At 43.9% G+C, this 22,822-nt stretch overlaps 1 protein-coding gene across 1 annotated transcript; it reads right to left on the bottom strand.

The window, feature by feature from the left end:
• Positions 1–2,296: 2,296 nt before the first annotated feature.
• METTL22 (methyltransferase 22, Kin17 lysine) lies at positions 2,297–22,689 on the bottom strand. The gene is given in 15 exon segments (XM_084818896.1): positions 2,297–2,431; positions 2,433–2,478; positions 2,480–2,505; positions 7,301–7,469; positions 9,308–9,410; positions 10,612–10,692; positions 11,261–11,314; positions 12,482–12,553; positions 12,730–12,874; positions 12,961–13,001; positions 15,277–15,642; positions 17,371–17,525; positions 20,076–20,095; positions 20,637–20,686; positions 22,624–22,689. Coding segments are annotated over 12 exon segments (1,281 nt in total). The 5' UTR covers positions 17,477–17,525; positions 20,076–20,095; positions 20,637–20,686; positions 22,624–22,689; the 3' UTR covers positions 2,297–2,359.
• Between the last annotated feature and the right edge of the window lie 133 nt (positions 22,690–22,822).

The raw sequence follows: 22,822 nt of genomic DNA, 5'->3' as shown, positions 1-22,822 counted from the left end.
TCCTTGCCCCTGGCCATGGCTTACTTATTGTGATGAGGACAATGAACTTCTGGGCTGGGTTTTTTTTAATAAACAAAATGGCGCTCCTTAGCAGCTAAAGAGAGCTAAACGGATCAAATTTTGCTTGCAAAAGAAGCTAAATTTAACCTTTTTAACACTACCGAGTGTGATGGGGCAATTTGCCACAGAATTTCAGGAGCAAACTGGGAATTTTTATTTATTTTAAAAAAATGTTTAACATTTTCTTTCTCAGTGCGGCTCACAGGAGTGGTGGCCCAACAATGGCTCTTAGCTCCCACAGGTGCCCACCCGATTTGCATTTATGCTCTCTTTTTCTCCAAGGAGTTCGAGGCAGTGTAGGTTAGGCTGAGAAGCAGTGACTGGCCCAAGGTCCCCCAATCAACTTCGTAGCCGAGTGGATTTGAAAGTGGGTCTCCCCATGAGTAATCTGACACTCTTAACCACCCCACCCCTCAATCTTCCAGTCCCTGAGGCTATTCTCCAAGCTCTTCCGCCCCGTTCCCCCACCCCTCAATCTTCCAGTCCCTGAGGCTATTCTCCAAGCTCTTCCGCCCCGTTCCCCCACCCCTCAATCTTCCAGGCCCTGAGGCTATTCTCCAAGCTCTTCCGCCCCGTTCCCCCACCCCTCAATCTTCCAGGCCCTGAGGCTATTCTCCAAGCTCTTCCGCCCCGTTCCCCCACCCCTCAATCTTCCAGTCCCTGAGGCTATTCTCCAAGCTCTTCCGCCCCGTTCCCCCACCCCTCAATCTTCCAGTCCCTGAGGCTATTCTCCAAGCTCTTCCGCCCCGTTCCCCCACCCCTCAATCTTCCAGTCCCTGAGGCTATTCTCCAAGCTCTTCCGCCCCGTTCCCCCACCCCTCAATCTTCCAGGCCCTGAGGCTATTCTCCAAGCTCTTCCGCCCCGTTCCCCCACCCCTCAATCTTCCAGGCCCTGAGGCTATTCTCCAAGCTCTTCCGCCCCGTTCCCCCACCCCTCAATCTTCCAGGCCCTGAGGCTATTCTCCAAGCTCTTCCGCCCCGTTCCCCCACCCCTCAATCTTCCACGCCCTGAGGCTATTCTCCAAGCTCTTCCGCCCCGTTCCCCCACCCCTCAATCTTCCAGGCCCTGAGGCTATTCTCCAAGCTCTTCCGCCCCGTTCCCCCACCCCTCAATCTTCCAGGCCCTGAGGCTATTCTCCAAGCTCTTCCGCCCCGTTCCCCCACCCCTCAATCTTCCAGGCCCTGAGGCTATTCTCCAAGCTCTTCCGCCCCGTTCCCCCACCCCTCAATCTTCCAGGCCCTGAGGCTATTCTCCAAGCTCTTCCGCCCCGTTGGAAGGCTCTAGGGTAGACAAGAGCCTCCTGATTCTCAAGAGTCTTAGTCCAAACACTCTAAAGACACGGACTCATGGATTACGTCACCAGTTTCAGGTAGCTTCCCCAGGTCCTACAAACCCCATTGCTGGAGTTTCAGAAAAGTGGAGTCATTCCTGCAGTCGTCCTGCACCAGAGGTTCAGCTTTACCACACAGAAATTTGTTACTGGACATAGAATTTAGCATGCTGAACATCTTGGCTTAAAGGACGTCCTTCGTACTTCCAAGGATAGGTAATGCCTGGCGAATTCTCAGAAATAAGAATGGGGTTGAACAGGATTTCCTGTAGTCCAGGGACATGGCTTCAATGCCCCACAAAGCTCCTTGTTACTCTCCATGCCGAGCAGAAACAAATACAATTACATAAAACAAGCCAATTGCACAATTTTGCTTAAGACACATAAAAGACAGCAACATTTGACTTTCCTTCCTACAGAATGAAGGTTACCTTGGCCCAGAATTTTAGCAATGCAGAACGTACAGCTTTAGATACAGGGTAGAAAATATAATAAATGGTTTCCAGAGGGGTGGCAATGTAAGTCTGTTTTGCAGCAAGAACAACAGGTGTGATTGTGGCACCTTAAGACTAACAGATTTATTATGCCAAAAAGCTTTCACAGACTAAAGCCCACTTCATCAGATGCATGCAGAAGGTAACACTGTATGCGTCTGATGCAGTGGGTGCTAGTCCCAGAAAACCTGTGCCACAATACATCTGTTCATCTTTAAGGTACCACAAACCTCTTTGTTATAATAATGTGATTGGCATAATAGGAGCGAGGGACTTGGCCACCAGCACTGCTCCCTGGGGAGCAAATCTTCCTGGCCCTCCTTATTGCTGCATATCCAAAACTGTCCGTCTTCTGGAATAGAATATGTTGTTGGAACACAAATCAAGCATATAATGATTAATATTATTCATAAATCACAACCAACCTATAATTGCTATGTATATATTTAATCCGCTTCTAACACATACCCGAAATCAATTTGATTCCTCGTTCCATTCAGAGGATAATTTTGGACAGAACCCTACAGGGAAATTACTCTGTACAAACGTCCTCATGTCCTATTTCAATCCTTTGTGGGGGGGACGGGGACACTTCTTTCAGCAGTAATCTTCCATAACTCCTGTCAAGAAGAGAATATTCAAAATTGATCAGCCTTATTAGCAGAATTTTAATCAAAACGGAACATTTTTTTTAAAAAAGTGGGCATTCTTCCTTTGCCCTTACAACTTGACTGCATCATGATTATAATTATGGAAAGGGAAGCACATTCTGGCTTCTGCAATCAGCCAGGGGACCTGGGGCCACCAGGAGGCTGTACTCCTTCCTTCCCAGGAACACCTTCAAGGCGATGGGGAGACCAACCTGACCCAAACGTCAGCCAGCAAAGAAATGGCTGCAAGGAAGTTGCTTCCCCCTCCCTACCAAAAATAGCTCAGGTACTACTTCCTGTTGCTTGGGGACTGCAGAAGGGGCAACAGCACTCTGGCCTGGCTCCATCCCTCAGCCAAAGAAACAAGAGCCACCAATTGCTATTCAGTGCAAAAACACCAGTAAGGAAAAGATCAGCCTGGCCCAGACTGGATATAAATGCCCCTGTACAACTTATTACTTTGTTCTGATCATGAAGAACTGATATCCCTCCTCTGCCTTTTCCCTTCACACCACTTCCCTCATTGTCTTATCTTTTTTGTTTTTAAGCCTGGTGACAGGGCCATCTCCCTCTCTCTTTTTTTTTTTTTACTGATGTGAGCTGCTTTGGGAGACAATTATCTGGAAAGTGGGAAAAATACACTAAACAGACAAAACACATAAATCATCATTCTATGGAAGCATCCTTTAATATAATGTTTATCTTGAAGGACTTAGGTTTTGAGATAAGAGCAAGAAGAGCTTATCTATCCAGTCCTACAAGATGAAGAGAAGTTTTGACTCTTGGTTCATGAAAAGTGTTTTAGGCAGCCATTGTTGTATTTTACACCAATACATACTTTTTTGCTTCCACACAAATACTTTATTTTTTTTGTAATCTGCAAAGATGTATTTATTTATTTATTTATTAAATTTATTAATCGCCCATCTGACTGGTCACCCAGCCACTCTGGGCGATGTACAACCCACCATAAAACAATTTAAAACAATAAAATTTTACCATAATTTTTTTTTTTAAAATACCCTATAATGTGTTAGGCTGTTTGGTTGATAGACTCAGACTGCAGTCCTATCCACACTTATCAGAGAGTAAGCCTCATTGAGCACAGTGAGACTTGCTTTTGAGTGAACATTCATAGGATCACGATGTTAGTTACTGCATATGCTTTACATTGCTGTAAAATACACCAGGAAGAAGAGATCAGGTCAATGAGGGCAGAAATTCTTGCTGGTTCCTGAATGCAAGCATTTTAGGTTCCAGGACCAATCATATCCAATGCATGGTGGGAGGAATACGGAGGGATCTTCTCCTCTGTGCTCTGGCTACCCTGCATTTGTGGCTAGGGGGCTGATTTCGGCTGTCTAGCTGCAGGACTTTGGAGCGGGCTGGACAACGCATAGTAAGCATCGTACTGGTACTTCCACACTTCACTCCCCCAGGAACGCCCCCTTCCCCCCGCTCTGTGCTGCTCTTCCGAGCCCAGAGACGATTTGCACCGCCTACAAGGTGGCAGGGGAAGGGGCAGGGAAGTGGTTTTCTGGGAACTGAACAATCCTATGGCCATCTAGCAGCTGTCCAGCGGCCATAGGATTGCGCCCTTCCTTTATTTGATGCTACTTTTCCTTCCTACGTTTTTGTAAGTTGAGTTTTGGATGTGCTTTCTGTACTGGATTATGTTACAAGGGTTTTAAAACTGCATTCTGGGGAAGCCTAGGTTTCCTTCAGAATTTAGCAGGTGTTTCCTAAATGAGATGATCAGCAATGGCAGATGAGCTTCTCTGAAAGGCTAGAAAAGATTACTTTATTCTTAAGAAAGCCCAACGCATTTCAGCCTTGATATTTTTCAGGGCTTTCTTTAAGGGCCATAATAACCTGCTAGTTACAGAGTTGGAGCCAAATCTTTCAGACTTCTCTGAAGACAATTTTAAAGCTAGTTTCTGTTTTATAGCCCCTGAAGAAGTTGGGTGGAACATGTTGGGCTTTCTTAAGAATAATCTTTTCCAGCATCTTGCAACGCTTTCTCTCTTGGTGGATCTATGGTGGATGCTTTCCAGTTTGTCTATATTTATCCTCTCTGAAAGTAGCATCATGCTCCCCACAACTGATATTACCCTTCCAACACATACCCTTAGAAGGAGCGTTATGTGTGCTCCAAGGTGGACTGTCAGTTCTCCTGGCAGAGAACATGCCACAGAATCCTATGCCATGCACATGGGTCCCATGGCAGAGAAATCAGTGTAGGAAGGCTGACTGAAAACCAGAAAATGATACAGTCAGGGCCAGAAATATTGGAACAAGGATAACTGTTTTGGCAGTTGGCCTCTGTACACTACATTGAAGCTGAAAGGAAACACACCCAGATGGGAACGAAGTCAGGACTTTCAGCTGTAATTCAAGGGGCTTGACAAAAGTGGGGCACTAACCATTCAGGAAGTACAGCCAGTGGCATGCACACACACCCATTGTTGGTGGCTCATAAGTAATGGAACAAACCAACATCATTTCAAACTTAAGGATCGCCTTTAATACCTGGATGAAAATCCTTTGCAGTCAATGACTGCCTGAAGTCTGGAACCCATGGACATGACCAAATGCTGAGTTTCCTCCCTCAAGATGCTTTGCCAGGCCTTTACTGCAGCTGCCTTCAGCTACTGCTTGCTTGTGGGTCTTTCTGCCCTCTGTGCTCTCTTCAGTAAGTGAAAAGCATGCTCTATTGGGTGGAGATCAGGTGACTGACTTGGCCATTGAAGAACGTCCCAGTTCTTTGCCTTGAGAAACTTTTGGGTAGCTTTTGCTGTATGTTTTGGGTCATTATCCATCTGCAATATGAAGCGGCGTCCTATCAGTTTGTCAGCATTCAGCTGAATCTGAGCAGAAAGTATAGCCCTATATACTTCAGAATTCATCCTTCTGCTTTTATCAGCAGACAGGTCATCAATAAACATCAGCGACCCGGTTCCATTGGCAGCCATACATGCCCATGCCATAACACTGCCTCCACCATGTTTGACAGATGATGTGGCATACTTTGGATCATGAGCTGTTCCTTTCCTTCTCCATACGTTTCTCTTCCCATCATTCTGGCACAAGTTAATCTTGGTTTCATCAGTCCAAAGAATCTTATTCCAGAACTGGGCAGGCTTTTTTAGGTGTTTGCTGGCCAAGGCTAATCTGGCCTGTCTGTTCTTGAGCGTTACCAGTGGTTTGCACCTTGTTGTGAAGCCTCTGTATTTACGTTCATAAAGCCGTCTCTTGACGGTAGATGTTGACAATGACATGCCTACCTCCGCAAGAGCGTTCTTGACCTTGCTAGATGTTGTGAAACGGTTCCTCTTCACCATGAGCAGAATTCTGCGGTCATCCACTTGAGTTGTCTTCCATAGTCTTCCAGGCCTTTTGCTGTTGCTGAGCTTGCCAGTTAATTCCTTCTTTTTGAGGATGTTCCAAACTGTTGTGTTGGCCACTCCCAATGTTTTTGCTACCTCTCTGATGGGTTTATTTTGTTTCCTCAGCCTAATGATGGTCTCCTTCACTCGCATGGACACCTCTTTGGACCTCATGTTGGGAGTTCCAGTGAACAGCTGCCAAATGCAAATGTAACACTCAGAAACACCTCCAGGCCTTTTCTCTGCTTGATTGGTCATGGGGTGCCCAGGAAACAGGCCACATCTGGCCATGCAGCTGCTTGTTAGCCATTCGTTCCATTACTTATGGGCCACCAAAGATGTGTGTGTGTGTATGCCACTGGCTGTCCTTCCTGAATGGTTAGTGCCCCACTTTTGTCAAACCCCTTGAATTACAGCTGAAAGTCCTGACTTCGCTCCCATCTGGGTGTGTTTCCTTTCAACTTCAATGTGGTGGTGCACAAAGGCCAACTGCCAAAACAGTTATCCTTGTTCCAATATTTCTGCCCTGACTGTATACTTTGACATAGCTCAGTAGGTGCAAAAACAATACAAAATGCCTCACTTTTCACCGTTCTGGTAAAGCAAACAAAGTGATGGACTGGGACTCGCCTCCAGCCCTCCAGGGTCAGCCATAATTTGCAAACATGGTCAGTCACTCTCTCTTTTAACATTTTAAAAGTGGCAGAGGCCGTTTGATAGCATCTCTGCTGTAAAATGTAAAATGCTCTCCCTTAGGATGAGCTTGGAAACACCAGCTCTGTAGGTTTTGAGACTGGTTCAGCTTGAATAGGAAAACACTGGCCTATTGGCCTAGTGCCTGCGACGTCACCAACAAGCAGTTCTGTAACTTTTAAAAATGTTTGCACTTTTTTCAGTAACTTGATGTATGTTTGTTCATATATAGGTTCATCCATGTGCCATCAAAACAGAACAAAGCAGACATGAAAAGCAAGGCAAGACAGAAGACTTAGTGTCTGATATGCTGCTATGTATGTTTGTAACACAAGTTGCAAATGTGCACTTATACACTGGTGAAGGATCTACTGTGATTGTTCTTATTTTAGGTATTTTTATCCTGCCCTTTAATCATGTTCCCAAGGCAGTTTACAAGAAAGAATAAAACATTCAATATCTTAAAAAACTATGCCTGCTTTCATCTTCACCCTTCATTCTCTATCTGTATGCGTAAGAAATTAGTGGCCAGTGAAGATAAAAGCAAATTGCACAATTTACTGCTGCTGAACTCAGCCAGGCAGAGAATTACAAGACAATATGAATTATTCAATCTTGTCTCACTACTATGATTAAATTGAGAACTACGCAGAGGGTTATTTAGTTTGTCAGACAGTGGTACCCACCAACTGCTCAACCCTCTCATAAACAATATATTGAGGAAAGGAGAGTTGAACAGGCTCAACGGTGTATCTCATTTTGCCATCTCTGATATTCAGCAGGTCATTCAAGGTACTTCGAAAGTGACTGTATGCTTCACACACAACATCCATGTGTCTTAAGGTGAAGTTGAGCCTGGCAAAAGAGACAACCATTTAAAGTATCTCAAATTATTTTTATAAGACTTGTGTTTATATTCAAACAGAAGCAATTGCATTTTCCCCCAAGGATGTCAGCAAATGACTTCATACCTTGAATTAACGTGACAGCAAATGCTTTCCTGTATTGTGGTAAAAACCTTCAGAGGACCCAACAAACCCTCTGGCATTTATAGGCTGGACTCCCCTGTGGGTTGTTTGAGGATGCTGCCTCTAGTTAAAGAAGTCTTTACTTGTAGATATCTCAAGAACTAAGCCCCTTCGCTCACCTTGTGGCTGAACCGTCAGTTGTATTCTACCTCAGGAATCAGCACAAGGTAAAATTGATACAAAGTAAAATCAATAGAAAGACGTTAAATTGGAGGGGAGAAATAAAACCCCTATGATGGCACTGAAAACCTGCTTGTAACTTAAGAGCACAATAAGAGCCCTGCTGGATCAGACCGAAGGCCAGCATGCTGTTTCCCACAGTGGCCAGCCAGCTGCCTACAGGAAACCCACAAGCAGGACGTGAGGGCAATAGCCCTCTCCCAGTTGTTCCCCCATGACTGGTGTTCAGAGGCACGGTGCCTTTGTTCCTGAAGGTAGCATACAGCCACCATGCCTAGTAGCCACTGATTGCCTTGTTCTTTATGACAATCCCCCTTTAAAGTAATTTAAGCTGGTGGCCTTACCACATCCTAGTTTAACAACACACTGTTAACTAGATACACAAAATAAATAACTGAGATTTTCTTCTTCATTTGGTACCCCGTTCCTAAATTACGCCTTTATATAAAAATGACCACTAGCAATATTTCACAGAACCCATCTAATGGTGTAGTCGGCGGCGAAGAGCATGAGCCAGAAATCCTTGGTTTAAGTATCTTCTTAGCCACAAACTTGTTAATGGCTGCTTCAGTCTCTTCCCCAACCAAATCTATGGGGATAATAGTACTAATCTGTATTATAGGTTTGCTGCAAGGTTATTTATGTAGCACTTCAGAGTATTCAAAGAATTTCCACGGAATATAAATGCAAAGTATTATTATAAGCTTCAAGGTCTCAGAGCTCTTTCTTCTTTAATTAGATATTCCTCCCCAATGGAATTTTAAGGGAAGCTATTTTATAGCAAGTCCAATCAATTATATGATCAGTCCCAACCGGCACCACCTCTCCAGCAGAACTCTTTCTCACTTCTCCCCTAGGCTGCTCCCCTCCAACTACCAGTGACCCTTTAAACTGGAGATGCAGACAATGGTACCTAGCAAAGCCTTCCTATATATTGTCTTAGGCTGCAATCCTAAGCACACTTGCAGGAGAGGGCGTTTACTTCTGAATTAATATTCTCTGGATAAGTCTGTCAGAACAGGAGGACTGTTCCTTCACTAATCACTATTCATCAATACATGAGCGTATCCATTGATTGATCAAGGGTAACCTCCCAAAGCTAAGCACAGGGAAGATGCATGTCTATATAAGCTCTCGTTTCTCTGTATCTTGCAAGTGGTTTTGAACAGAACTTCAGTATTCTGGAGCCCTGAGGATGTGCTACAATTTCTGCCAGAAAGAACAAGTCCTCGACAACCACTTAATGCTTCCGTGATTGTTTCCCGCAATCTCCAAATAATGGTTTTCTCATATGTATATATACTCATCTGTGTAACTGTTGTTTGAGACTAAGTAATTTGCACTGGAAGGTCCTCTGGGAACGTTCTGAGAAACAAAGAGACTATCCACACACAAGCTGTAAATATTTCTAGCATTAGCAACAATCAAGACAAACTAATCATATTGTGGTATATTTTCCACTCAAGATTTAAAGGCATCATTCACCTCTTTTCTATTGACAAGTAGATGGTGCAAGGGTTTTTCAAGTTGCTAGTGATTCGGTACAGTGTTTTGAAAAAGGCATCTGTTAGATCATCGTCATAAAATACTGCAAAAAAGAGACAACAAACATCAGGACCATCTGGATTTTAAGTCCATGCACAAACACTTCTGCATTAAAGCTGATTTTTGAAAAAAGATTTTGTTATCCATCCTGAGCCTTTAGGATATTCAAGATAGAGTTGGACAGCCACCTGTCAGGGATGCTTTGACTTGGGTTCCTGCATTGAGCAGGGGGTTGGGCTCGATGGTCTTATAGGCCCCTTCCAACCCAACTATTCTATGACAGAGTGTGCTATACCTCAATTCCTTATGACAGTTCTGTAGTCCAGGACAGGAGCAGAGATGGGAGTTTTGTAATTGGGAAGGCAGGTGAAGTGAATTTAACTTGTTGATTTGCACTGAACAGCTATGCCTGTAATCCAATACACACGTACCTGGGACTAAGTCCCATTGAACGTAATAGTTATTTTCTTACATTTATATCCCACCTTTTTTCCTCTGGCAAGGAACCCAGGGTGGCTTACATGATACTTTTCCTCTCCATTTTATCCTAACAACCCTGGGAAGTAGATTAGGCCGAGAGTCACTGATTGGCCTAAAGTCACCCAGTGAACTTCATGGCTGAGTGGGCACTAGAACCCAGATCTCCCGAGTCCCCAGTGCTTACTTCTGAGCAGACATGCACAAAATTGTGCTACATATCCTTGGCTTTTGGTCTACTAAAATTGCCATCTGGCCTTGCTGTATCTGCAATAGCCTTCTTCTGCAAATATTGTCCTATTCTGAAATATTGCACAAATCACCCGGGGGGGGGGGGGGGCTGTTACATAGAAAGGTATTAAACCCTTCCATAACTCCTATTTATTTCAAGGGTGTTGTATAGGAAAAGTGGCTTGTGCCTGGTGTCAATTGCTAGTAATTTCCGTTATTGAATATAATTCCTACCAATTTTTCTAGGCTCTGCATGAGGTTTCCTTATCACCATGTTAAATCCAGAGGAAGTGTTTTTGTTTCATTTTGACTGCCATATCTGAAATCTCTCTCCAATTGTACCTAATTAGCAATATTTTAGAATGGACAAGTTTTGAGTCAGTTTTCTCATTTTATGGCTATAACATGACGTACTGAATTCTTGAAAGAATTACTGCAATAGGAATTAACAACACACATCCACATGGAACATGGGCTTTAACAACCACCAGCGAATCTTTGGCTCTTCAATAAGATCTCCAGTTGTATTTTCTTACCATCTGCAGCTAGTATCACAGTGGTGAGATCGTGCAGCTCAGCAATTTCTTTTTCAGACCAACTGTAGGAATTTTCAGGATCTACATTAAAATATATATTATAAAGCACCTAAAATTGTTTAGAAACTGCACAAACGTTTTAAAAAACCCAGGTCCTACCCAAACACTTACAACCTAAAAAAACATAATACAAAAGGAAAAAGGTATGGGAAGAGGAAATCAAGCAAAACTTTCCAGTTCCATAATACTTTGTAAAGTACTATGTATATTTATGGCACTAATGCAAGTCATCTTCAGACTTGACAAAAAGGCATTTTGCATTTTGATACCCATTCCTCAGTATATCATATAAAAGAAGAATAGCTCCGAGTGGTGTTTCACTCAAGGGACATTTAGGGTTGCTCCTAACAACTTCACCTTTGAACTCTGACTCTCCACATCTCCAAGCTCCAGATTGTTGGAGGAAGATTATGGCTTATTCAGTGATGTGAGAATTGTACTTCGCACATACTCAGAAGCAAACTCCCTTACTCACATATTCCAAAGCTAAGCCATGGCCTTAAATTGCGACTTCTATGTATGTGAAATCAGTAGTTCAACAGGCTGGAAAGAAAACCTCAAATCCAACTATTAAGAAGCTTCTGCTTACCAGTACAGAAATCATCTTTCCGCCAATCCAGAACTCTGACTTTAACTTTATTTCCTGTAAATCAGTAAAAGGATAAGTAAATAAGTGGCAAATACTTTTTAGAGGATAGACTACTGGGGTAAAATAAGTTAGGAAATAAACAAAATTGTAAACTGGTATCACGTTAACTAGGGCAATTCAGATCTAAAAATCCATTAAGAAGGTAAAAAAAATGCTAGAGATACAAGGAAATTCCTACAGCAGTCCAATCCAAAAACCAGGAAAAACACTAAGTGAACAGTCAGAGGTTTAAATGTCATGCCCCCGCCCTTCAACCCTGGGAATTGTAGTCTTGGAAGGGTACTAATAATTCTCTGTTCATGATTTCTTGTTCTCCCACATAACTCCAATTCGCAGGGTATATTCATAAATATATTGTCTTTCCAGAAGTAGCACCCAAGGTGACATCCAAGGAAATGATTAAAATACGTAAATTTTAGCAATCCAATGACCCCTAAACAGTGTCCGGGGGTGGGGGCATAGGATACTTCAGATTCCTGGATCCGAGGTCAGAGCTTGGATCCAAGAATCCGTGCTCCAACCGCCCTCCCTGTTGCAGCTGGCATGGAAAGAACTGCACAGGCTGCATCTCTGAGATCAGGAACACAACCTCGGAGAGGGGGCAAAGGGGATGTTCCAGTGGGAGGGGAGGGGAGGAGACTGGAGAGGCTGGGATACAAACTACCCTGAGGCCTCCCCAGCCTCCTCTCTTCCCCCTCCAAAATGCTAGACGGGCAAAAAAGCCTGTCTAGTGAAAATGCAGAGCGGGAAGGCAATTATTGCCTCCACCACTCCTCCCCCTCTGCACTGGATGCTTGATAGCCTCCGAGCATCAAGGGCGGAAGTAATAGGATTGCAGCCTAAATGCCACATACCAGTTGAAATATCACTCCTCAAATACTGAGGGTTCTTTTAGTTGTGAGACTTGATAATTAAACAGGTTTGAAACTGATTTACAGTGCAATCCTATGCATGTTTACTCAAACAGTCCCACTGCATTCAGAGGTACTTGCTCCCTAAGAAACATGTTTAGGTTTGCAGCCTGAGATGTGTAAGGTAGAAATGGCTGAAGGAAATGTTCAGAACATGTGCTGCATTTGGACATGTAAACGTTTCATATGGGAGTTTTGGATTCTAATGAGATTTTGTCCAACTGCAAAAATACAAAATACAGACCTTTACCTGCTGGCTCAGTGAGGTGCTTGTTTAATGCAATATTTCGTTCACACATGTCCAGTAGATCTTCACCAATATCTTAGAAACATTTGAGAAGCAAATATTTGTAACTCTTTAAGATGAATGAAGAAAATGAAAAAGCAAGTACAGAAAAAGCAAACGACTTCACTCTTCTCTCAAATTTCCTGCTTTTAACATCTTAGCTTGATGGGCTACTCTTCTGAACACCAAAGATAATTGTCCTAAATAGATACCTGTGCAATAAGTGGTCTTGGCAGCCTTTGCCACGATCATACTGACAATCCCAGTACCACCCCCAAGTTCCAGCACAGTGCAATCCTTGAACAAATCTTGCTTGCAGAGGATGTAGTCTGCAAGTAGGAAGGCTCCTTGCCAGACCTTCAAGATGAGAGGCAAAAGGTAGTGTTAGTATGGTGAATGCCAGGCAAAGGATAAAAAGAAGGGATGGCAAAGAAGCTACTCACCTGCTTGCCAACATCTTCTAAAGGGGTTGCCATGGTGTGCTCTGTAAAAGCAATTTTTCCATTATAGTAAATTTGTTTTTAAACCTTTCCATGAAATACACTGTAGAAATGATTATCACAAAGCCAGGGAAGGTAAATAATAGTCTGTCTGGCCCCTGAGACACATTTGAAACATCATTTATTTTTATGGATTACAACATTATAATGCTGTAATCCATAAAATCCCAAGGAGCTCAAGGTGGCATACACATCTCCTCCCGATTTTATCCTCACAACAACCCTAATAGGTAGGTTAGGCTGAAGGATAGCGATTGGTCCAAGGTCCCTGTCAGGGTGGAAACTGAGCCCATAGAGCCCCAGAGCAGTTCTGATTCTGAGGAAGAACAGCAATCCATGGGAGAGGAGCTCGCTCATCTCTCATAGGCACAGCAGCTGGCAGAGATTCCTCCTGCCAGCATTCCTGGGAGAGATAGTGACCCTGGCAGTGAGAGAGCGCTGGAGGGGGGCTTGCTGGACGCTCGGCGCAGACGCAGGGAGCGGCGACAGATGGAGGGCGCCAAAAGGAGGCATTGCGCTTGTTTGGCGCTCAAACAACGGTCGCGTCCTGAGGACCCAAGGGAAAGAGGGAGGATCTCTCCCTAGCCCATAAGTTCAGAGTCCTCCCGTGATTCCCCTTCAAACGGGGACCAACTGCCTTACCTGGAGCTTAGGCTACTCTGCTATCTTTCCCCAGTGCTGTTCCTTGCTTTGTTGCTAGTGATTAGTATCTGAAAGAGTCATAAATAAAGGAATAAAGTCTTGGAAAGAATTCCTCATCGTCTGTGTCCTGAGTTGGCTATTGGTGGGGGCTGCAAGAGGCAGCTAGGGCACTCCCGACAGTCCCCAACTGAGCTTAAGGTCAAGTCTGGATTTGAACCTGGGTCCTCCCAGTCCTGATCTGACTCCCTAACTACTACACCACACTTGGTCTCATGGGAAAATTCATGGGGATTTCTGGCTTTGTTAGGAAATTAATTCATTTCATTTTAAAGGTGTACCTGTAAAATCTTTTGTGTCTAGATGTAAAAATGTAATGCATGTATGTGTGTTGGCAAATGCATGCATTAAACTGGTACATTTGCCAAGCAGCTCCCTAATGAGTATTGGCTATGTGGCAAATACAGGTATCTTGCTATGCGTCGTGATTATTCAACCCTCTGTTATACACAACTAGCCCCAACGTATTTGTGGACTAGTAACATTGGCGACAAGTGTGCACAGCTGTCCCTTTGATAAAACTCAGAAAGGTACACTCAAGGGAAATCAGGTTCTTTCCACTAAGGACAAGAGTGGGGAACCTTTCTCCTGCCAAGGTCCATACTACCTTGGTTGAAACTTGTTGGGTTCCACATTCCAGCAGTGGGCACGGCCAGAGCAGAAAGTCGATAGACTTACAGATGGGACTTCCAAATTTGTTCAGTATGCAATGAATACCCCCCACCTCCACCCCTTCTACCTCAACCATTTGCAACCAGGTATTCTCCTTCCCCAACTCGTGCAAAGTTCCCTCCATCTGCTTTGTAGTTTGGGTGATGGCACAACTAATATCCATAACTCAGAGTGGGACCAGTGAGGGTGTGTGGCTAGGGAGAGGTCTGCTCTGAGAGGCCTGGAGGTCTGCATTTGGCCCACAGGCTGATGATTCCCCAGACTTGACTTAGGATAAGCTACTGCAGGGTGATAGGTGAGTACAGACGCAGGTCACCTACAAGCATCCAAGACTGATTTATGGCTGGGGTCTGGCTCAGCCCCCTCCCAGCTCCACGGTCTTAATCTGAAACCACATGCATCATCATCTACAACTTAGGATAAATGGTTCATGCTACTGGCCTGACACAGCAATGGGTTGTAATGTGGTTTGCTGCAATGGGGTGAAGAATGAGAGAGGGAAATCAGTGTCCAAACGGCCAGCAAAGCAACAGGAAGGGGTTAAGTGAAGGGCTTTGTGTAGGTTTCAGCATCACCAGCAAACACTTTATGGATAGTTTACATTATCCACAAAAGGGGGGGGGGGAGAAGGAAGAACTAACAGGCCAGCCTTCCCCAAACCTGGTGCCCCCCGGATGGTTTAGACTACAACTCTCATCAGCCCCAGCCAATGTGGCCAATTGTTTGGGATGATGGGAGCTATAGTCCAAACCATCTGGAGGCAACAGGTTGGGGAAGGCTGTAATAGGCAATAGTTCTCTACATTGAGGTCTCACATCTGTACTCATAAGTACATCTGAATAATGAAATATGAATTGTTACGCCATATCCATATGCTGCATTACTGACCTATTTTAATAACATCGCAGCAGCTGTCTTCTTCCTCTTGTTCTTCTAAGATATCCCCACCTTTAGTCAAAATGATGGGACACACCTTGTCCCTTGAAAGATCCTCCTCTTCTGTGTAAGGAAACTGAGGCTTTCGGACAACCTCCAAATCCCCATCTTTATCCAACAAAGCTTCAATTCCTTTCAAAGAGTTGCCTTCCTTTTCAGTGCTGCTTGTAGAATCTTCATCCTCAGTACTATCCTCCACACTCAATTTCTCTCCACATTTGTCCTGGCGTCTAAGGCTTTCTTTTCTAAAGTCTCGTTTGTTCTTCTCAGAATTCCCATTGTTTTTGTCCAAAAGGAGTTTAAACTGCGAGAGAAATACTAAGAGGCAACAATTTGAAGTCACACACTGCAACGTAAGCACAGTCATTGTAAATCTTCAAAACCCTAACAGGTAAGTACAGGAACACCATAATAATTTCTAAATATCATAAAACAGTTCTAATCTAGACCTTTCCTTACTCTATAAATAATTCCCACCACCACCAGATCTGTCCATTTAATAGGCCTCGTATATGATATCCTGCTGTTTTGGCTAGGCCCTTCTCCACATGTCTGAATTTTGTATTATGAATGTATAATTCAAAATCCCTCTGCTAAAGTGTTTATTTATTTAGAGTATTTTTATCCTGCTCCTCAGCCAAAAGTGCTCCTGGAGTGGTTTATAAATAATCAGTAAAAGAAGACAGGAAAAGAATTATTCTCTCTTCTCCATTTCTATAATTACGCCATTAGTCATGTCCCTGCCATGGCTTCCTACCATGCTCTGCAACGATTTCAAGGTTCTAGTCCTTGGATGGGACACCTTATTTCAGCTGAGGGCTGCACTCCCTTGGGGATTTTCTGTTGGGCCAGAAGTAAACGTGGGCAGGGCCACCCCTTCTTTGCCATCCCCTTCTTTCACTCTTCCTCCTTGCCCAACAGACTGCTTGGGGAGAGACGGATTGCTTTGGCCGGTTATCTGAGCTAGTAGCTAGCAGAAGGCTTCCACACTTCCTCCAATTGCTCAGCCTTTTTTGGCTTTTTCTCCTCCTCCCTCATCTGGGCTCCCCCACTTGCATGAAAGTAGGCCAAGGCCTGCAGGCTTCCCACCCCCGTTCTAGCCCCTCATTTCAATCCCACAAAGCAGCTGACATGGACAAACATTCAGAGTCAGATGTACACTGCAATCCAGTCCTAACTGAACTTGATGAATGCATCTGATACGGATGAACAGCCCCCTCTGGGGCCAATAGCTGCAGTCAATAAAGCACCTGTATGTTTAAATCTCACCATCTCTCTGCCATTATAACTCCCCTTCTGCCTCTGCCATTTGTCTGCTGTGCCCAAGATGATCTGTTGCTCCCTCTGCCATTTGCCCTGCTACTTGCTCTGCCTGGAATAGTCTCTCCTTCTGTATATGCCAAGCCAGTTCTGTCTCTTTCTTCACAAAGCTCACACCTTCCTGAACTACCCTAACCTCACTTTGCCTGAGCCTCCAGTGCCAAATGCCTCTCTCATACCAACTTCTTACTCCCCATTGTCTTGTCGATTAACTGTCAGCAAGGCCCTGCTCAGCAACTATTTTTTGTAGGAGAGAGGAATGGTGGTGGGCCAGGGCTCCATTCATCTCAAAACGTGGACCACTTGTCACATCCATGTCTTCCTCTCTTGCTTCTGCAAGGACCACATTTGACCCTGGAGCCTGCAGACTTTAATCCTACTATAAGCCCTTTGGAAAGTGACTTTCATTTCCACACCGCATAAGACACCTGGCACCCACATCTGGTGCTGAATAAAGGTTACATATTAATAGCAGCCATCAAGATTCAGCCTTGACTAGGGAAAGCATCTTTCTCTGAAAGCCATTTTTTTCTTTCTTTCCACGACACAGTGTCAGGAAGCATGTACTATGTCTCAATTAAGACCTGACCATTTTGCTTAAGAGAGAAGAGGGTGCAGTTTGCAGAAAGCCTCAACCATCTGGCAAAACGTGCTTATGCCAGCATCTCTACCAACGTATGCATGTGACAAGTTCCACCCACTTTCGCCTATATCAGGTTACATTACCTGGCTGGCCAACAGCATTCAGTCTAACCATAAAATGCCTTCTGCTTGGGGTGTGTACGTGGACATCAGACAGCACAGTATCACTTTGAAACATCATATCATCCATAGTCCCTCTCTCCCCTGCACCTACTATGGTGTGTTCGTGAGTGCAGCATCTATAATGACAAGGCATAAAATGCTTTTAATATCTTAACACATACAAAGACTGAACTATTTCACATCTGTATGGAAAATCTAGCACCCCCTGCCAACTTGGCCTTCTTATCTACTCTGTTTCCCATATGTTCCCAGCCACTGTGCCAGCCTGTCCCCCTCGCCTTGTCTGAACTTTTAAACCAGTCATCTCTGCTTCTTCCACATACAAATGCCAATCTTCAGGGTGGGGGTGGGGGGAGGCAGGGCTTCTGTGCCTCTTAACAGCAACACAATATTCAGAAATCAACAGCTGAACTTATTAGCAGGGAGATGTAACAATAGCGAAATTTTCACTTGCTGAACACTAGCCTAGAATGCAGCTGTTGGAGGCCACGGAGCTCTGCCAAAAAAAGAGCTGACAGTCCTACCCGTCTCCTGGGATCTCTTCTGCTCCATGCTTCTCAGCACACTGCCTATCATCTCCTTCTTTCTTCTGCCATTCTGGCTCCAAGCTCCTCTGTTCCTCAGCTCCTCTGCCTTCTAGCCCCCCTTCCGAAATAGCCCCAAAGCCTCCCTGCTCCACTCCATCCTAACCTCACATAGCCTTTCAGTTCCCTTTCCGCACAACCACTGTTGATATTCTGCAACGGATATTTCCCCCTCAGCAGTTAGCATATTTATGGCACTTCCATCACACCACAGCAATTCAGCCAATGACGAAAGGCAGTATTTCAGGCAACAGACAGCCACTTAAATATAGATTACATACACACACACGACCACTTAGCAATCTATGGAGATTCCTCAGGTAGACACGTGAAATATTAGACCATCACTCTGCAAAGAAGCCACTCAAAATGTAGTGAAGAAAATTTAGCCCAGAAGCAGTAATACAGACACAACAACCTTTGGCATATAACTTTTTAAGAAAACCACACAGTAGTGATACAGTCGATTTTTAGAAAGCCATACAGATTGCATAGTAGTGATGATGCAATGCAGATTTGGTTTTCCACATGAACCCTTCATTACTGAATGGAGGCTTTATTCATGCACTCAACACATGCAATTAGGAAGGGTTTCTCCATTAGTGACAGAGCAACTATATACTGTGTTATGGCGCAGGGTAAATCTGTTCAGCCTGATTAGAACTCACATATTTCTAATGTAATCCTCAGTAGAGAATCAACTGCCTTTGTTCTTCTATTTCCCAGGGACAGAAACCCAAGCCCTTTCCAGGCCGTTTCATATTTTCTTTGATTTCCATGGAAGCATACTGGAGGTCGATAATTGTTTCTTCCCGCAGATATTGTTAAATGTACAAACGCCTTGTTCCAGCTTGCTGTTATTTTGCTGTTGTATTATACATATGATATATTGGCTTACAATTTCAGTTTTAGAATCCATTTTTCTCCTGGCAATCTTGGGCTTCTCCTTCTCACTCACCCCATTTTCCAGTAGAGAGAGAATGCTGAACTAGATAAAATGGGGTAGACATACTAGAGAGCCAATAAAAATGTAACTTCGGGACATCATGATGCCCACTCCATCACGCTAACAGGGATCAGCTGCCATTTGGCTTCTCCTCTCCTAGCACTCTCTCCTTAGCAGCCATTCTAAATTCACTAAGATGAATGAGGCAACTATTTTCATGAATTGGTACTGGAATTGTCTTGCTTTTCTTTCTCCTCTCCTCTCCTCTCCATTCCTTTTTCTTCTTGTTTCAAGTCTATTAAATTGTGAGCCTGCAGGCAGGAACTGTCGTGTTTTTAATTTCAGTATGGTGCCTAAACATTTTTAGGCACTTTATAAATTAATAATATGATGTGGACTTGCTTTATACTAAGGGTGATTTCCATTTTTTTTTTTTTTTGAAGAATGCCTAGGAATATGTAGGGGTAGGGAAGCATGCATAAGGTGTTCAGCCTTCCACTGTAGAACATGTAGCTTATTTGCCCGAGTCAAATGGAATGAACTGTTCTACAGGTAATGCATGCATAATACACGTTGTTGTTTCTTGATCTCTGGTGTAGCACAACACTATGGGCATTTGATCTATATCAATATGCAGAGGCTTGCGGCTTGGGAAAATGGTTGTATCTGACTAGGTTTGCCTTTTTTTTAAGCTTTACCTTCTCCTTTATCTTTAACTGCAGCCTGACACACAGAATTAAGTAGAACTGTTAATGGCAAGGCTGTGAGTGGTAGAAAAAGCATCACCAGCTGAAAGCAATCCTATGGTCTCGGAAGAACATCCCAGGGTCCATAGGATTCTTCAGAGTCCCCCCTCTGAGGCCACAGACATTGCTATGATCGCAGAAGGGGGACTCCAGTATCAGATCCCTTCCCCATAACCCCACCTCGCCTCACCACTGTGGAAAGAACCACACTGGCTGCTTCAAAGTGGCCTCACGCATTAAATGAGATGTCGACTAGTTTATTTTTCAAATGCTATTCATTTGTACATGCTCAGGGCTAAATCACAAGTTTTAGCAGCAAGCAGGAGATTAATAAGGGAAAAAAGAAGTTTAGGATATGTTTCTGAAAATGTGAAACTTTTTGCCACTTACATGATAATGTATCTGTCATTCTGAAAATAAAGGAAGCAAAATTGGCAGCATTTCTTTCCACCTTACAGCAACACATTATATAGGTGGTCTTTCCTCATTGTTTCTATTTTGTATTCCGCCCCCCTTTGGTTTTATTGACTGTATTGTTTAAATACACACCCACCCACTTACTTTCTTATTATGCTAATGAGCTATCAAATCAGAGCAGGAATCCTGCATATAACTTCCAGTGAAATCAGGGAAACATGTAGAAAAAACATATTTTGGGCTACAATTCTATACACACTTACCTGGAAATAAGCCTCATAAAATTCAATGGGACTTAGTTCCAAGCAGGCAAGGCCAGGATTTTGTCTGGATGATAAAAGAGGTCCACAAAACTTCATCACTTGCTAAGCTTACTACATAAAGAGCTGAGTGACACAGAATACTGTTCCCACTTCTAAACATATCTAGGTAGGGGTACACATTCAGCTCTCTTTGTTACATATTACACCAAAATGAAATCCTCTCTTTAGATTTTTCCAATAGAATCTTTACAGATAACCTTATTCTACCTACCTTTGAATTCTTCTATTTAGCCCTAATTTATGTGCAGTCTTTCATTGGATCTGTAATTTAAACAAAACTGATTTAATGAAGAGGAAAAAAGTGAGTGCTCATCAAAAGCAGCTTATTGTGCAAAAAGCTTTTAGCTTGATTAAATGAACACATGAAGACAGCTACTCATTTCTGAAGTGCTACTTGCTAGTAACATTTCCAAGCTTTTTATGGGCAAAAGAATACATGTTAAAACTTCTTTTGTTACACATCACACAAAGGATAGTAATGAGACTAATATTTCAAGTTTCTAGTTGCCAGATTCATTCTTTAAAGGTGAGCCCAACATATGACTGTGTACATTTTTCAATTTCTTGAGCATCTGGAGCCCATGTGGCCTCAACATATAAATTTGTCTTTCAAACCATTTAAGGAAAATGTTACCAATAATTAGAAGTGCTTTTAAAGGTAGTAATACATATTTGATACAAAGTGGACAAAGTGGATACAAAGTACTAAACTTTCCTAGGAGTTCATATGAGGATTTTGGAAACTATTGAAGATCTTCACCCAGAGATTATGTGAATGGCATATGGTCTCCCCTGCCATTTTTTAAAATGAGTTCTCTAGTACAATCCTTAACACATTCACTCAGAAATAGAGTGCAACAGGACTTCCAAGTAAGTGTGTACAGGATTCTAGCATGTAGAGCAGAGGCCTGAAGACAGCAAAGTCTCTTCGAGAGGCGGAGATTTTATGGGGCAGTGGTGTGCATGTTTTAATATAATTTTAATTGTACTGTTTAATTTCTATTTTAACTTTTGTATATTTTCATGTTTTAATTTTTGTAAGCCGCTTTGAATCCCAGTACTGGGGAAAAGGCAGGGTATAATAATAATAATAATAATAGCTATCTAAATTTTGAAAGACTGGGAAGCAAGAGAGAGAACAGGGGTGGGGATGAAAACGAGAGAGAAATTAGCACAAATGTGAAGCAGTGACAGATTTTATTTTCTTGGGCTCCAAGATCACCGCAGATGGTGATTGCAGCCATGAAATTAAAAGACGCTTGCTCCTTGGGAGGAAAGCTATGGCAAACCTAGACAGCATAGTAAGAAGCAGACATCACCTTGCCGACAAAGGTCCGCCTAATCAGAGCTATGGTTTTCCCAGTAGCAACGTATGGCTGTGAGAACTGGACTATAAGGAAGGCTGAGCGCCGAGGAATTGATGCGTTAGAACTGTGGTGCTGGAGAAGACTCTTACGAGTGCCCTGGACTGCAAGGAGGTCAAATCAGTCCATCCTAAAGGAAATCAACCCTGAGTGCTCATTGGAAGGACAGATACTGAAGCTGAAGCTCAAATATTCTGGCCACCTAATGCGAAGGGAAAACTCCCTGGAAAAGACCCTGATGCTGGGAAAGATTGAAGGCAAAAGGAGAAGGGGACGGCAGAGGATGAGATGCCGTCTCACCGATGCAATGAATATGGACTTGAGCACACTCCGGGAGAGAGCGGAGGACAGGAAGGCCTGGCGTGCTGTGGTCCACGGGGTCACGAAGAGTCGGACACGACTTAACAACAAAGTCTTACACACGCACAGTTAGGCTGGCATTTGATTAGTTTTACTCCATGCTTGGCCATTCATAACATTAGTTTTAAGCATATCCGTATTTTTCTCCTCATTCCTACTTTAAATTTCCCTCTCTGTAAACTAAGCATGTATGTGCGAGACGGAGAGAAAGCTGAAGACACCCTGCACGTCCACAGAGGTACTCTTATTCCTACTACTCCACCCACTGATATTTAATAAAAAGAAATGAGGGGAGGGGGTGGAGCGCTGGTTCTAATGAGGGAACATTTCACGGGGTTGGAGGGGGGGAGAATATTATGGGATGAAGGCAGCAGAAGGGGGAGGAGGAGCGCTAAGGCAGGCGGCTGCGGGATTAGGCCTCCTCTATGCCAAGGTGGCCGCAGCCTCCGAGGTGCGTATAATGACTCGTCTCACCTCCCCTCCCGCAGCAGCAGCCGCACTGAGGCGCCCAACGCCGCCGCCATTTTACATCCCCCCCCCAGCAGCTTCCGCCCGCCGACTTCCGGCGCCTGCCTCGAGCGCCGCGCGCGCGCAGGCGCCGCCGTCCCCAGCGGCGCCCCGCCCACCCAGCTAACTGACGTGGAGTCAGCCCAACCCTCTCCCGCGCTCTACG

This window comes from Heloderma suspectum, chromosome 12 (genome assembly GCF_057233095.1).
Source record: "Heloderma suspectum isolate Gila_16-S chromosome 12, 16-S_ref, whole genome shotgun sequence".
Classification (NCBI taxonomy): domain Eukaryota; kingdom Metazoa; phylum Chordata; class Lepidosauria; order Squamata; family Helodermatidae; genus Heloderma; species Heloderma suspectum.
Note: the sequence above shows the minus strand (reverse complement) of the source record. Positions and strands in the feature narration are given on the sequence as shown.